At 39.4% G+C, this 16,974-nt stretch overlaps 2 protein-coding genes across 2 annotated transcripts; both read left to right on the top strand.

The window, feature by feature from the left end:
- The first annotated feature begins 11,252 nt into the window (after window positions 1-11,252).
- Window positions 11,253-12,547, top strand: LOC308681929 (uncharacterized protein). The gene is made up of 6 exons (XM_081351261.1): window positions 11,253-11,323; window positions 11,471-11,563; window positions 11,634-11,732; window positions 11,825-11,843; window positions 11,988-12,042; window positions 12,322-12,547. The coding sequence occupies exons 2-6, from the start codon at window positions 11,494-11,496 to the stop codon at window positions 12,430-12,432; spliced, it is 354 nt and encodes a 117-aa protein (XP_081207387.1). The 5' UTR covers window positions 11,253-11,323; window positions 11,471-11,493; the 3' UTR covers window positions 12,433-12,547.
- Window positions 12,548-13,078: 531 nt separating this feature from the next.
- neff2 (neuronal intermediate filament family member 2) lies at window positions 13,079-16,554 on the top strand. Its single transcript, XM_081351250.1, has 3 exons — window positions 13,079-14,196; window positions 15,011-15,135; window positions 15,298-16,554. Exons 1-3 carry the CDS (start codon window positions 13,216-13,218, stop codon window positions 15,356-15,358), a joined length of 1,167 nt encoding a protein of 388 aa, XP_081207376.1. The 5' UTR covers window positions 13,079-13,215; the 3' UTR covers window positions 15,359-16,554.
- Window positions 16,555-16,974: the final 420 nt, after the last annotated feature.

Genomic DNA, 16,974 nt, shown 5'->3' with positions numbered 1-16,974 from the left:
GGCTACATTTAAATTGTAATATAATTGTAATAATATTTTACAAAATTACAGTTTTAACTATATTTTAGATCAAATAACTGCAGTCTTGAGCAAAAATTGTCTCTGGCATTAGGGACTTCTTTCAAAAACATTACAAAATCTCACCAACCCCAAGCTTTTGAATGTAGAGTAGAACAAGAGAGCCATCAACTGAGATTAAGAGCAAATTCAGCTTCTGAGTTATGGTTGTATGAAGTCAATCATGTGCATCCTCGGTCAAAGTCCAGAGAGGGAGTAAAATCTTTCCGTGGCAGGGGCAGCTGCCACTGGCGCCTGTCACTCGACCTGCCACCACTATATGCGCCTGTCACTCGACCTGCCACCGCTATACGCGCCTGTCACTCGACCTGCCACCGCTATACGCGCCTGTCACTCGACCTGCCACCGCTATACGCGCCTGTCACTCGACCTGCCACCGCTATACGCGCCTGTCCCGCGACCCGTCACGGCTATACGCGCCTGTCCCGCGACCCGTCACGGCTATACGCGGCTGTCCCGCGACCCGTCACGGCTATACGCGGCTGTCCCGCGACCCGTCACGGCTATACAGGGCTGTCCCGCGACCCGTCACGGCTATACGCGGCTGTCCCGCGACCCGTCACGGCTATACGCGGCTGTCCCGCGACCTGCCACCGCTATACGCGGCTGTCCCGCGACTCGTCACGGCTATACGCGCCTGTCCCGCGACCCGTCACGGCTATACGCGGCTGTCCCGCGACCCGTCACGGCTATACGCGGCTGTCCCGCGACCCGTCGCGGCTAGACTCGCCTGTCCCGCTATCTGTCACGGTACTCGCCTGTCCCGCGACCCGTCACGGCTATACGCGGCTGTCCCGCTTTCTGTCACGGTTATACTCGCCTGTCCCGCGACCTGTCACGGCTATGCGGCTGTTGATCTGAAAATCAAACAGTTCTAGCCTATCTTATAAGATGGTTAAATGGTATATCACTTTTGACCAGTAGGTGGCGCAGTTACGAAATCGATGTGATGTGGTCAGAGTGAGGTGACAATGACAAACCTTACCAGTGGCATTACAATAGGCAGATTTATTCTAAAGTTATCAACATTTTTGGAAAATATGTAGGCCTATTGCACTGTCTTGAAATATTCTATAGGCTATCCTTTGAATTACAAAATAGGCTACAATGAAAGAAGCTATTTCATATTAGCGCTAGTGCAAGTTTATAAGATATAGCCTACATGACAGATCTACAAGATAGCATGCAGTGAGGTTGGCTTGAGATAGCCTATTATTATTATTACTATTTAGCCTATTATTATTATTATTATTATCATCATTATCAATATTATTACCTATTATTATTATTATTATTATTATTATTAGGCTAAGCCCGCCTAGCCTACTACTATTTTGTGTAGGCTAGGCTACATGTAGAATTACAACTATAGCCATCTTTTTTTAAACGTGAGTGACAGGCGCATAGGCCTATAGCCTTGACGGGCGCGGGACCTGCACATAATAGCCATGATGACGGGTCGCGGGACAGGCGCGTATATAGCCGTGCCCGTGACAGGTCGAGTGACAGGCGATAGCCGTGACGGGTCGCGGGACAGCCTATAGGCTATAGCCTACCCGTGACCATGGGTGGCGCTAGCGAGGGGCTAGCAGGTGCTTCAGCACCCCCAAGAAAGACCAAAGCACCACGATAGCACCCCCAAAAATAATTTCTGGAAGCAATTATATTCAGGCTGTATTCTATGAAAGCCCTGGGCCGCATTTTTAAGAAAAAAAGAAAACATATCTTGTTATTTCGAGATATTAAGTCGTTATTTCGACAAAAGAAGTCTTATTTCGACATAAGTCGTTATTTCGACATACTATATGTTATTTCGACATAATATCTCGTTATTTCGACATAATAAGGGGACATTCTCTGCATTAAGCCACATTAGGCGTTCTTATAATGGTTTTCTATGGGCGGAAAATGCTTAACGTGTAGCCTAATTAAACTTTGCGTTCATATTCTGGGCTCACCTAATTTTTTTTTTTTTTTTTTTTTTTTTGTACATAGCATAGCCTACTTTGTTATGATTTTAGTATCATAATGAATAATAAATGCACGCACAATTATCCATGAACTTGATTTGAACAAATGCCTTTCAACTTGTGCGTGCACAATTCAGAATTCAGGCCTACTATAGCCTACTGTTGTAGCCATTAAATAAGCGCATTTAGTTTCATATTTGTAAAAATATTATAGTATTATTTTTTTCCATTTACGTTGATTTATGAAAAGTGAACAGCAGAGTAAGAGGATGCGCAAATGGAGAGACATGGAGCGGGTCAGACATGATTTTGACCACTTCATTAACTTTTGTTTTGTAGAAAGCCTTTCTTTAAAGTGAATTTCGTTTTGTATAAATTGTATCTTAATTTTAATTATTTTTTCATCAACCAATTACCTGGATAAATAAGCAGCAAATATCAGACAATATAATCATGGAGGCGCCCGTGCGGTCACTTGAATTGCACGTGCCCTCGAGCGCATCTCATCCTAATTTAACGAAACTCAGTGTATGCCTCACAAAGACATGAGAAATACATCAAATACAAAAATCTTGAAATGTCTTTAAACGAAATAATTCAAAACGAAAAGAAAAAGGCTACTCTCTGATTATGTAATCAATCCATTATGTGCATTTCTCTCTATTGGCGCGTTCACTATACGAATATGGTGATCGTCAACTTCTTATTTGCAGCCGACGCTGTCAGAAAACACTAGTTTATTAATAAAAATCAATGCACGCGTCATCGGATTTACAAATGCACAGCTGTTTGTTGCACGCACACATATTATGTCGGAATAACGAGATATTATGTTGAAATAACATTATTATTAATAAAACTATTTGATTGAATGCTGAATGGTGGGCTTGTTCAATTTAATAAAATTAAAACTTTAATTGTGGTCAATACAATTATTTAATATTAGGCTAAATATTTAGTGGGCAAGTTTTGCTCATTTATGCATGTAGCCTATATAAAGTATAGCTCCCCCTAAATGCAGCTCCCCTGTCAATGATCTAGCACCCCCTCAGCACGTTAAAAATTCTCTGGCGTCGCCCCTGGCGTGACGGGGCGAGTGACAGACGAGTAGCCTATAGTCGTGACAGGTCGCGGGACAGCCTCATATACCCGTGACCGATCGCGGGACAGAGTATAGCAGCGACAGGTCACGGGACAGCCGCATATAGCCTAGCCGTGACGGGTCGCGGGACAGGCGAGTATAACCTTGACAGGTCGCGGGACAGGCGAGTATAGCCGTGACGGGTCGCGGGACAGGCGAGTATAGCCGTGACAGGTCGCGGGACAGGCGAGTATAGCCGTGACGGGTCGACTGACAGGCGAGTATAGCCGTGACAGGTCGCGGGACAGGCGCATATAGCCGTGACGGGTCGACTGACAGGCGACTGAGGCGAGTATAGCCGCGACAGGTCGCGGGACAGGCGCATATAGCTGTGACGTGTCGACTGACAGGCGAGTATAGCTGCGACAGGTCGCGGGACAGGCGCATATAGCCGCGACAGGTCGCGGGAAAGGCGCATATAGCGGTGGCAGGTCGCGGGACAGACACATATTGCCGTGACAGGTCGAGTGACAGGCGCATATAGCCGTGGCAGGTCGAGTGACAGGCACATATAGCCGTGGCAGGTCGAGTGACAGGCACATATAGCCGTGGCAGGTCGAGTGACAGGCGCGTATGGCGGTGGCAGGTCGAGTGACAGGCACGTAAAGCGGTGGCAGGTCGAGTGACAGGCACATATAGCCGTGGCAGGTCGAGTGACAGGCACATATAGCCGTGGCAGGTCGAGTGACAGGCGCGTATGGCGGTGGCAGGTCGAGTGACAGGCACGTAAAGCGGTGGCAGGTCGAGTGACAGGCACGTAAAGCGGTGGCAGGTCGAGTGACAGGCGCCAGTGGCAGCTGCCCCTGCCACGGAAAGATTTTACCCTTACTGAAAGTCCATGTTGCACAACTTGAATAAAATGAAAGTAGGAAGAAGTTTTGATAATGTAAGTTAGTTCCAGAGGTGTCAAAAGTATTCACATTCAGTACTCAGGTAGAAGTATAGATACTAGGGTTTAAAAAGACTTCTGTAGAAGTTGAAGTATCAACTCAAGCTTTTTACTCAAGTAAAAGTATAAGAGTACTTGATTCAAAACTACTTAAAGTATAAAAGTAATGTAAGGAAAAAATCTCTCTCTCTCTCTCTCTCGCCGCTGCGCACAACCAAATATGACTACAGCCTCTCACAAGTTAGAAAGACACCACAACGCCAATCAGTTTAGCGATGTGTCTTCAGGAGGCGGGAGTCAGATCTAAACCGTTTGTGTAATTGGCCAATTTTTTTTTTTTTTTTTTTTTTAACGACGACTAGCCGGAATGAAAACAAGCCGAAATTAAATGAGAGTAACGAGGCTATTTTTTTTTTTTTACAATGTAACGAGTAGAAAGTACAGATAATTGTGTCAAAATGTAAGGAGTAGAAGTAAAAAGTCGTCTGAAAAATAATTACTCCAGTAAAGTATAGATACCCCAAATTTCTACTTAAGTAAGGTAACGAAGTATTTGTACTTCGTTACTTGACACCTCTGGTTAGTTCTTACTAGGGCTGTTTATTTTTACTCTTAAATTCAGAGATTTTCCGAGCTCTGTAGATATGCGCACCTTAAACATGTTTAGAGTCTTGATATCAGCAACAGCTCTTCTTACAACTGAAGGTAAGGATCACATGCTTTGTTCCATACTTGCTTGCATTATGTGTTTATGACTTGTGCACTGTTCTTTACCAACAGTCCCATCTAAATTGCTGTTGTTTCATGTTTTGTTTTTGAAGGGCTCTTGGTTCAAGGACCTGCTCAGTCTCTGGTTGCACAACTGGGGGGTTCCATCATCCTGCCCTGCTCTGTGGAAACCCCATTACCTGTGGAGGAGCTGGAGGTCGAGTGGAAGAAGACAGATGAAGAGGCATTAGTGCACTTGTTTCAGAATGGTGAGGACAGACCCGAGGCTCAGTATCCGTCTTACTGGGGCAGAGCACATTTTTTTCCTGAGCAGATCTTTAAAGGAAACTTTTCAATCCTGTTGGAAAATATAACAGTCGAGGACACTGGTATCTACAAATGTGTAGTTTACTTTGAGCAGGATGTTGGGGAAATCCCTGTTACAATTCAACATGTGGGTAAGTATGCAATTTTAAAAGAGTCTTTAAACATGCCTATTTTGTTCTTAGAATGATTATTTGCCCTATTTATGACAGAGCGTGTAGTTGTGACAGGAGAAGATCAAATTGTGTTTGCACATGTTGGTGAGGAGGTTGTTCTAAATTGCATGGTTGACTCGCATGTTCCTCCTCAACACTTTGACGAGGTCTCATGGATGAAGGTGGACAAAAAGTCAGACATCGTCCCTGTCTTGCTTTTCCAAAATGGGACAATATTACAGCATAACGACAGAGCAGAGTTCTTCAGAGAAGAAATTTCCAAAGGCAACTTCTCAATGAGACTAAAAAATGTCCAGACTGCCGACAAGGGAGAATACATGTGTGAAGTCCACGTAGAATATTCAGTGAGCTCTGCAACTGTGGAAATAGGGCGGTTGGGTAAGTCATCTGAGAAATACTCCGTACCGTTCGAAAGTAAAAAAAAAAAAGATTTTGAAAGAAATAATTTTTTGTTCAGCAAGTATGTATTAAATTGATCAAAAGTGACATCAGAGACATTTAAAATATTTCTATTTCAAATAATTGTTTCTACAAAAAATATTAAGCAGTCCGTTTGATTGACAGGCGATCTGACCAATCATAATCTGCCATCCGCCATTTTTGTCCGACAAAACAGTCAGGAGAGATAGTAGATTAACGTTGGAGGATTTAAACTTGAAAAACAAGTTTGACGTCTTTCCGCGGTTAAAACAACATTACTTCTTATGTTCATTCATGTGTATTTGATGCTATTAATTAACTAGAACAGGAAGAGATGATTGGTTCACGAGTAGCTTTAACTGAGGCTCAACAGCGATCTGTCAGACACATCAAAGAGCCACAAAACGGTATTTATTGTTTACATTTCTTTAAAAATTACCAAATTTGAAAGGTGAGACTTTGTTTCATATCAAAAGTAACCTGGTCTGTCAGTGCGTTGTCAGTGTCCTCTCTGCTCCACGATGTATTTTTCACTGCGTGAGAGCGGCGTGGCTTGTCGGACATAGCAACAGTAACTAAAGGGGGCGGGTCTTTGCGAACGGTCTTAAAATTACTAAAACGTTATATTAAAAAAAAATAAAAATAAGAGAAAAGTCAAAAGCATGTAATGATTAGCCTACTATTAATATTTAAACTAAAATGAAAACCTAATTCAAAATAATAATGAATTGTATATAAATAATAGGCTACTAAAATAACCTCAGCACAACTGTTCGACACTGATAATAATAAGAAATGTTTCTTGAGCAGCAAATCAACATATTAGAATGATTTCTGAAGGATGATGAGACACTGAAGACTGGAGCAATGATGCAAATTCAGCTTTGCATCACAGGAATAAATTACATCCTAAATATATGAAAATAGAAAACAATACATTTCAATAAATTTTCAATTTTAATGTATTTTTGCAGCCTTTACTGTATTAAAGTGCCTTGTTGAACCTTAGAGATTTCTTTCAAAAACATTTAAAAAATAAATATTACCAGCCCCAAACAATTTAACAGTAGTACATATAATTTTCATATAATTCTATATAGTGAAAACATTTTATTTTTATCAAATGTTATGTTGAATTGTTCTTTTTAACATGAACTAAATCTAATGCCTATAAAATCCTTGTCTCTCTTATGTAGGAATGTCTGCTCTGCACATCATTACACTGATGCTTTGCTTTATTTCCCTCCTTGTGACTTTTGTATTAAGTATTCCAGTCGCAATCTATACAAGCAGAAAAGGTAGGCCAAGCAATATGAAATATGCTTTAAAGTGTTATATTAATGTATTGCTAATGTAAATTAATATGATATTAAACTGTGGTTCTTTTATTCTTCCACTGCATATCTGTTTATATGTAAACATCAAGTCAAGTTGTTTCAAAGCAGCTTACAGTGATAAACGGGAAGATAATGATTGAATAATGCAAACCTAACTCAATTCTGATGTAGAGCAACTCTAAAAAAGACAATAATAAACAGTAACACTAAATAATTGTACATGACGTTTATGTTCTTCTGCAGATACTGGGACAAAGCCTATGTACATAAATTATTTGCAAGTTGTCTGTCCCAACATCTGTTTATCTATTGCATTTATTCTGTGGGGTGTAATTGAAGGTATGTGACATGAACTTTTCTAAGTCTGCATGTATTGTCAGCAAAGGTTTTATTTACCCTTTTTTTTTTTTCTCTGATGACTTTGTTTTGTTACTGCTTATTTCCAGGGTCTGTTGTTGAGGTAACAATGTGTGCAATAATTAATCTGACAAGGATCATTATATTGTTTCTTGTGGCCCCTTATTATAATTGGAATACAACAGTTTCTGGTACGTATGTGCATTTTAATGAAAGACATTGTTTGATTGTACATTGTATTAAATATATTATGTAATACATTTCAAATCGCATTGTACATAAATGCATCTTACTTAATGCTTTGTGGATCTGTGATAAGCCCACAAATTTGAATTCTGAAAAAGAATTCTTAATTTGCCAGAAAATTCTACAGTAATTAGAGGCTGTTAAACCGACTACAAAATCGGCTAATATAAATGTGTAAATATAACTATATGAATATGATTTAATTTTTTATGAAATGGTTTACATTTAAATTATGGTTCTCTGACATTCTTACAAATTTCAAATGTTTGGAAAGTTTTATAAATCTAAAAAAAATGTATGTGTGTTTTGTTTTTTGCTTTTTCAGTTGATTTTCCAGGTTTCATCCACGGAATAATTGAATATACAGGTATTCCTGTTGCATATCTTCTGATTTCCACTGCATGTTGCTCAGGTAAGGTGGCCAGTTTCAAAGTCTTAATGTAAAGAATTTATTAATTTACTATGTTCAAATATCTAAAGACCTCCTGTGGTGAAAATCAAGTTTTGCAGTTTGATACTGCCCGTCACAAATATGTAACAAATCCCATTAACGTGCGGGGCGGGGCTTTGAACAACTTTTACAACAACAAAACTTGTTAAACATCAATAAACTTGTTAAACCTCAAAGCAAAAATCACTTCTGTTGAGAATTCCATACATTCTTTACAGAGACAGTCCAAAAGATGTAGAGCTCCATTAAATCTGGCTCTACCTGGCTGGCTCCTGGGACTTATCTTAAAAATCCACCTTCCATTTTTTCTTTTACAACTTTGTTACTGAGTATTGATGACATTTCAAAATTGTCTACGAGTTCATCTACATGTTCTCTGGGGTTCTTAAAAAGTGCTTAATATCTATATGCCCTTCTATTACTGCAATTACCAATAATTCTCTAATGACTGGGAAGGTTCCATTAGCCCTTAAGACAGCGGCTATCACACCAGTTCCTAAAAAGCCTGGGTGTGATGCTGAAGGCTTATCTAACTATAGGCCTATATCTACCTTTCCTGGCTAAGGTCCTTAAATGGGTTGTTGTTGGTCAGTTACACAAATATTTGTCCATAAATAATCTATTAGAACCATTTCATTCTGGATTTAGATCAGGACACAGCACTGAGACCGCTCTTGTCTGGGCCACGAATGACCTTCTAACTTCTGCTGACACCGGTGCTTGCAGCATTATAGATTTGTTAGACATTAGTGCTGCTTTTGACACTGCATGCCATTCCATCCTCTCTGAAAGGTGGTTAGGTATCTCTGGTGTTGTGTTTGATTGGTTTAAAATCCTATCTCACTGATAGTTTCCAAGTATGTATGTTTGGGAAAAATAGTTGACATTCGATGCCCTTATTAAAATGGTCTCGAAAAGCTGCCCGATGCAGAAACGCTTGTTCATGTCTTTTATTATGTCTAGGCTTTATTATTGCAATGCACTTTACTGTGGTCCTCCTAATAAAAAAACTGCTAAATATTCAGAATTCAACAGTACTGACTCATACAACTGTTTGCCAGCATATTTCCCCTGTACTTTTATCAATTACACTGGCTTCCCATACACTGCTCTTCTGGTTGTACTATTCAGCAGCCCTCATTTAAATTAAAGTCTATGGGGCAGTCGAGCAACACTGGACTGTTTTAAGAAATCTCTTTAGTCTTTGAGTGTCTTTTTCTTTTGTTTGCTTTTTTTGTATTTGTAATCTTGTTTTTTAATTGTATTACTGTTTTTATTATAATTACTGTGTTGTAGTGCTTTGGGTTTGAGAAAAGCACAATATAATTAAAATTACATAATTAAAAACACATTATTAGCTGTTTGATAATGTAGTCAAGCCAAAAGCTAATCATATCAATTACCGTTAGCCTCTGTCCGACGTTGTAGAGACTAGACAGCGATACATAAAACGCATTACCATTCGGATACATCGACTTGTAGATGATCAAGTGTAATTCGCTCTTCTGAATCAGTTTCTGGTTCAAACATGTATGGCTGAATTAAACCATTGCGTTTACTACAGTTGACTGAGTGGATCAGATGGTGTGATTGAGTGGAGGCGGGGTCTAATTTGCATATTTATGGTATAGTTACATTCAAGCTATTTCCAAAGGAAAAAAAAACTTATACTTTAATGTTATTTTGATAATCAGACGAATTTTAAGGGATTCAATTATTGACTGCTGGGGCACTTCAATTTTGCAGAATACATTAACCTGGGCCTGTATTATGGATGTAATTCTTGTATCATCTTTCTTCTGTAGCTGTTCTTCATGATCTTTGGAATGCACCTCAGTGGAGTGAAGCTGTGCTTGTCAGTGTTGCGGTTATTCTGCTGCCATCCCTGCCAGCATCTCTTCTAGCTTTAAGCAACGTTTTCTTTATACGTTTTTTTGATATTCATTTTTCCCTTCGATTTGTAACAGGTATATGTAAAAATGTATTCTGTTGTATTTTTTTATGCTTTAGAAATCATCTTCAATTACAACAAGGCCAGATTTCCAGATCTTTAACCACTAGGCTGCATGTTGTGTGTAATGGTCATATGTGTGATTTTTGCCTTGTAGAGTCGTTAGGACATGTTCTCATGCAGTTAAGCAACTTTCTTCAAATGCGTCTCCTCTTCTTTAGATCACCAAGCGTTGATGAATGTAAGTAGATATTGTTTTTATAAGTTATCCAGGATCTGTCACTTGTTTTAGATATTTATTTACTGACAGTCATTAAAATGTGTCTGTTATAATTTTCAGCCATGATTACAATGACATATGCTTTTGGGGGAATATCTGCTGCCATTTCATTCATAGTTCTTCCAATTCCAGCAATTCGACAGTACCTTTGTTCTAAACTTGACAAAAATCAACTTTATGCACTTATATGGAGATGTTGTAAGTACACAAACAAATGTTTCATTTTACATGTCACAAATCAAAATGTTTATTTGTCATGTTCCCTCTGACTGGTTAGGCCGCTTAAATTGAATATTAAACCATTTCGTTGTTAATACAGAATTGTGGTCAGGAAAAAAATGCTTTAGGACATGATTCTGAACCTTTTTGAATTCAAGCCCACAATATTCAAAGGCCCAAAAAACAAAAAAAATGCCAATTGTTCTTAATTTACTGGATAAGATTTGTAAAAAATATAGAAAAAATATTTTAGAGGTTGGCATAACTAGAAATGCATATCCATTCTAAAATTACCCCCCGTATTTGTTAAAGTAACATGCTGGCTGTATTAATGATGATCTTTCTGTCTCTCGCTATCCTAGATTTAGTTTGGGTCAACGTTATGGTTGTCACGCTCATTGGGCATAGTGCATTTATTTTATATTATGTTAACAAGATTCTGGAGTATCAACTTACTAATGGTAAGTTGGTTTAAAATGTCAGCAAAATCAGTTGCCCTATTCATTTTGAAAAAACAAAACAAATTGCTTTTTTGTGTTGTTTATACTAACAAATTTTGTGTTGTTTACGCTAATATATCATCCAAATTTGTCATTCAAACATTTTCTTAATTTTTTTTTGTTAGTTTTTATGCAATAGCATGGCTTTCCAGCAATTGTAACCTGACTATTATAATGTGTTATTGATCATAGAGCGTTTTGGATGGATCTTTGTCACAGTTCTTCTCCACGTCTTGACTGCGATTGCACCCTCACGATTCCCCATAACAGTTCCTGGTAACAAATGAGGATAAGAAAGTCAAGAAAACATACAGATTTTTGGTTACTTTGTGGCAAAAGCATTCGTAAACAATTTCAATGAATCAATAAGGCTTAAAAATGCATCCTTATTCTGCAGTAATTCTTACATTTTCTCTTTTGCAGATGTCATTTACACTACTTTGTTCATGTATGGGGTGGCAGTTCTGCCGGTGGTCAACTCTGTTTCTCTTGCCACAGAATTAATACAGCAAGTGTGTAAGTGTCAACACCCAAACGATATTTTTGTAAGGTTCTGTGGGAGAGAGCACTAAATTCTTCTGTTTAGACAAGGGAGAGAGAACAGTGGATGATCTGCGTGTAATAGTGCTGCCGTTTGAAAGCATTATGTCTGGTGTGTGGCTGGTTTTACAGATCCAAGCATACTGTAAGTTTCATTGGTATATTTGAAATCATGTATAAGAGCTGTTCATGTTAATGACACACCTCACTGTCATTGTCTTTACTCTTGATTTACAGGGGCAGTTGCAGGGAAAGAGTAAGTTTAAATGTTTCCTTTTTTTTTTTTCTGCAGGATTTGAAGCCAGCAGTATATGATATTTTTCACAGCTAAAGTTTATTAGTAGGCCATTATTTTGCATTGTTTAATTGCTTTAACAAGTGTTAATTGATTGTCTTTCAGTGTACAGAAGGAGCTGAATGCGCTGACGGACTTTGCGGCACAGTGCACATCACAGGTAACTGTTTTAGAGGCTGAATATTTGATAGCAAAGAGTTAAGTCACAGGTTTATGTTGTTTGGTTTACTACTTAGTTGTTCTGTAACACAATTAAGGGACTAAAATAATGTTAAACACTTTTTAAAAGCATGTTATTGCATTGCTGTAATATAGGTTACCCTAATATCTTGGCTCTGATGCCAGAATCTAGTGGAAAAACTCCTCAATGGGGAACTAAACTTATATTGCTCTTAACATTTATCCTATAAATCCTGAAATAACTGTGTGTTCATTACAGGAAGGAGACATTGGTGCATCAGATAATTTCTCAGAGATTCACCTTTCTGAAACTCAAAGATGTCAGCCAGAGGCTGCACCATTCCTGGGAGAGCGAGAACTAGGGGTTTAAAATCTCAGTTTAAGCAATAACTCCTTGTATGAAGAGCTAATGTTAATCTTTCTGTGCAAACTTTATTTAATTCTATATATTTCAATATTAAAAAATCAAGCATTATTGTACAATTAAATGTTGTTTTGCTGATTCTTTGAGTAATGAATTGTATATATAATTGTATATAGTGAAACAAATATTACCGTAACATTATATTTTTAATCCCATATTCTACAAAAAAAAAAACAAGGAACTCCCGCACACTATCCACTGTTCCCAATTTTTTTGTGGATTTTTTTTTACCTACTTATTTGGTCTTTTTTCCCACGCACCTATCACCTGCAGGTGTGCGATGGCATTTGCTAATTGATTAATCCCATATTTTAAATCAAACTACATGGATTTCTTTAAAATATGTTTTACACACAGATTCATATAGACATCTGAATAACATTTCAAGCTGAAAACATGCAGAGTGACCCTTTAATATATAAATCAGCCCTTCCTCCTGATATGCTACTCCAGCTAAAAAAGAAACACAAAACCAATCGGCAGCATCATGACACTGCTGAGCTGTTGATTGGCTGAGGATCTATGTGTGTGTGTGCGGAGAGAGTGTGTATGTGTGTCCTGTATAAAGCAGACTGCTCTGCAGCATTTCTGAACTGGTGCAGTGCCGGTTCATCTCCACTAATGGTGTGCAGAACAAGGGGGACTTAAAAAGAAAAACTTCTTCAACCAACAAAACATTAACATCATTTGAAAACCAAACCAAAAAAATACAACAAAAAATCCTGCATCATGAGCTTTGACCCATTCATCTCCTCCTCCCTCTCCCGGAGAAGGGAGCATTCCTACTCCAGGACCACCACCTATCGGCTCTCCCGGGGGCCCTTGTCTTCCTCCAGGTGGCCGATGCGTTTGGAGCCTCTGCAGCGCTGGGAACAGAGCGACCTGAGTCAGGTGACCGTAGGGAACGCCGAGCTGTTAGACCTGCGGGCCCAAGAACGAGAGCAGCTGGTGGGTCTAAACAACCGCTTTGCGTCCTACATTGACAAGGTTCGACACCTCGAGCAGCAAAACCGGGCTCTGCTCCTGCAGCTGGAGGCCCTGCGGCGCAGGCAGAGTCAGCCGTCCCGCTTGCAGCAGCTCTACCTGCAGGAAGTACGGGGCCTCAGGGAGCAGCTGCACCAGGAGGCCCAGGCTAAAGCGCGCATGGAGGCACAGAGGGAGGCATTGCGGGAGGCGCACGCACAGCTGCACGCGCGCTGGGAGGAAGAGGCACGGCTGCGTGGCCGGGCCGAGGAGGACCTGCAGAGGTTTCGAGAGGAGGCAGGCCAAGCCGCTCTGTGCAGCTGTGATGCGGAGGCCAGCGTTGTCTCCCTGACAAAGGAGATGGACTTCCTGAAGCAAGTGTTCGCTGAGGAGCAGGAGGGGCTGAGGGTCCAGCTACAGGTCGCCAGCCTCAGCGTGGAGCTGGACACAAGCAGACCGGACCTGTCGGCCGCTCTGAGAGAGATCCGAGCGCAGTATGAGACCTTGGCTGGACGCAACATGCAAACCGCAGAGGCTTGGTTCCAGGGGAAGGTGGCGAGCGTAGTGGAGCTCACAGATAAGCAGGAGGAGGCTGTGCGCTTGGTACGCGAGGAGACCAATGAGTACCGGCGGCTGCTGCAGTCCCATTCAGCTGAGGTCGAAGCACTGAGGAACGTCATCGATTCACTGAATGCACAACTAGCGGAACAAGAGGAGACGCAGAACACTGAGGTCACCAAATACCAGGTATAGATCACTGGTAGTCGTTTATCAAAATTGCAATATAACCAAATAAATGCCTCTGTAGAGGCACTATCAGAGTCATTCTGATATTGACTGCAGAAACATAAAGAGAAGATTAATACAAACATAAAATAAATGAAACAATCTTTATTTGTATTTAGGGGTATAATACACAAAATGTGATTGACCTTTAGGGGTACAACAGCTTGTCACTAAGGCCGTACACTTAAAAGGACAACTTTGTACCGTATCTACCTATAAAAGATACTTATTAATATGTACCTTTAAGGTACTACTGTGATCATTTTACAGACAAAAATGTTTAAAGTTATCCCTTTAAGGGTACTGCCCCAGTGATGAGCTGTTGTACCCATAAAAGTAACATTTTTGCAAATTTTCTCTGCACAAAGTCTTTGTGCTTCCTCACGAGAAAACATATTCCTGAGTCTCTGTGTCACGTCTGTTTCATCATTTAAGTCTTTACATAAGTCAGTGTGCTGACCTTTACTATTCTACAGATTCAACATTGATGGAATACTATTTCTGCTGTGCTTTTGTCATTGTAATGTCCAAACGATAGTTGCAGAAATGTTACTGATGCTGACTCATTCCATCAGTGCTGAGTCATGACTGACAAACTGAGTAGAACAAATGAGACTGACTCTAGAGGAAAAAGGTATTGCTGAGCAAAATCTGTTAGATCTATGATGCTACTACTCTGTATCTCTGGCGCAAATCCAGTATGAGGGAATATTTCTGTCAGTTAATCCTTTAGGCATGAATTGATGCTTTGAAATTTTCTCTGACTAACTTCTAGGGGAGGATAAGTGACCTAGAGAGTGACATTGCTGATGCGAAAGGGGAAATGTCACGCTATTTGCGGGAGTATCAAGATCTGCTTAACGTGAAGATGGCTTTGGATGTTGAAATTGCAGCTTACAGGTAATATTCTTGACAGAAGGACACCTGTAGTTTCTTTAATCAGAGATTATAGAATCACAAATATGGGAGTACTAACTTGAATTAAGTAATTTGGATGGTAAATCACAAATGGGTATTGATGTGTAATTTGTTATGAACTGACCTTCATTTTTGCCTTAACAGGAAACTCCTGGAGGGAGAAGAAATTCGATTTACATATTCCACCTTCCCAGCCCTTGCCTAACTCCCTAAAACACAAAATCATAATAACTCACATTCATCATATTCATATTTTGAATTCCGCTGAGGGAGAGACCCACTTTAAGATCCTAAAATACCAACCTACAACATCATTTCCCAGATTAAAAAATTGATAGGTGAATAAACCTACTATTTCTCTCCAAAAACGACTAAATTGAACCCACCATTTATGACCCTCTTTGTCCAAATCACATCCATAACCATTGTTTTAACCTCCGATCCTAGTTCGTTATTAGTTACTTGCACCCAAATTACACCATCCAACCATGAAACTAAGCCTCAGCATATCATTGCTTTCAAGTCAGACGAGCCCTTGTGTCACACAAGAGGTACACATAAGGAGGTCCCCCTTCTTCTTTACACTCGAAATGGAAAAATTACCACCTTGGAGACATCGCTAGGGGCAGCACTCACTCAGCCAGAGCTCAGTGTCATGGTGGCCGATTCTCGTGGAGGACCATAGAAGGTTCCAGTCCAAGAACAATATATACTATATGGTTCTGCAAATAAATCCATTGAAATTTTCACAAAATTGTAACTTTGTTTGATTCCCAGCACCCATTGAGCATCTGATTCACCAATGATCCCCTATCTGCAAACTTTAAACCAATTGTTTGTTGAGGTGAATCGCTGTTTGATCTCAGCTTGCTTTGGGATGCTAGGAATAGACTAAAGCCAATTTGTTAAATTGAAATTAGACCAAGAATCAGCCATCAGGACACTGTCCACCATCCCTGGCTCTTTAGATTATATGTATTAAGTGCAACAGTTATGTTTTAGCTATGTTAGTTAGGTTAGAATGTATTATTTTTTTGTAGACGTTGTAGTAGCATAACATTTAGTTTGCTATCTGTCTGTGTTCTGCTTCTCATATTTTTGTTTTGTTGAGGATATTTGATTATTTTGCTTTAGCATTTACAATGTTTGACATGATAAAAGCATGACTGAAAAATCGAGAGTAGAAATAATAAAAGCTCTAGAACTGGAGTTTTTAGACTTGTGGTTATAATACAACTGCTCGCATCTGCTTTTGTTGTGTCATCTTAGTTATGTTAGTCAATTATCAGTAATTTGAAAATGAACAAGAAACCGAGTCTGTTTATCATGACAGTCTCTGAACTGAATGGTGCTGTATGTTTGTACCTAAATACACGCTGAATAAAGCAACAGTACCTCTTCTGCTGTGTGTTTGAGTGTGAGCCTGTGTGCAAGACAGTCAGAAACTTGCTCATTAAAACCTCTTTGGAATATTTATGCTGGATTTGATGGATAATCAGGTTTTCAGTTAATGCTGAACTGGCTTTTAGTTCAATCAAGAACATGCAAGTGGCTCTTTTGAGCCAGTTATTTTTAGTGAACAAAACCATTATAAATCAGCCAGCGCGGTCACTGATTCATTCTGACTCACGTACTGAACCTACGTTTTGTCATGTCCAATTAAAAAAAAATATATATAATAATAATAGGCTAATTATATATATATATATATATATATATATATATATATATATATATATATATATATATATATATATATATATATGAAGAGTTCAGATGCAAAATTTCTTCTAGAATGATCATTTTTATCAAGCTCGTATA

Source organism: Scardinius erythrophthalmus (genome assembly GCF_964197995.2).
Source record: "Scardinius erythrophthalmus genome assembly, chromosome: 21".
NCBI lineage: Eukaryota > Metazoa > Chordata > Actinopteri > Cypriniformes > Leuciscidae > Scardinius > Scardinius erythrophthalmus.
The sequence above is the reverse complement of the archived record's forward strand: the minus strand, read 5'-3'. Positions and strand labels throughout refer to the sequence as shown.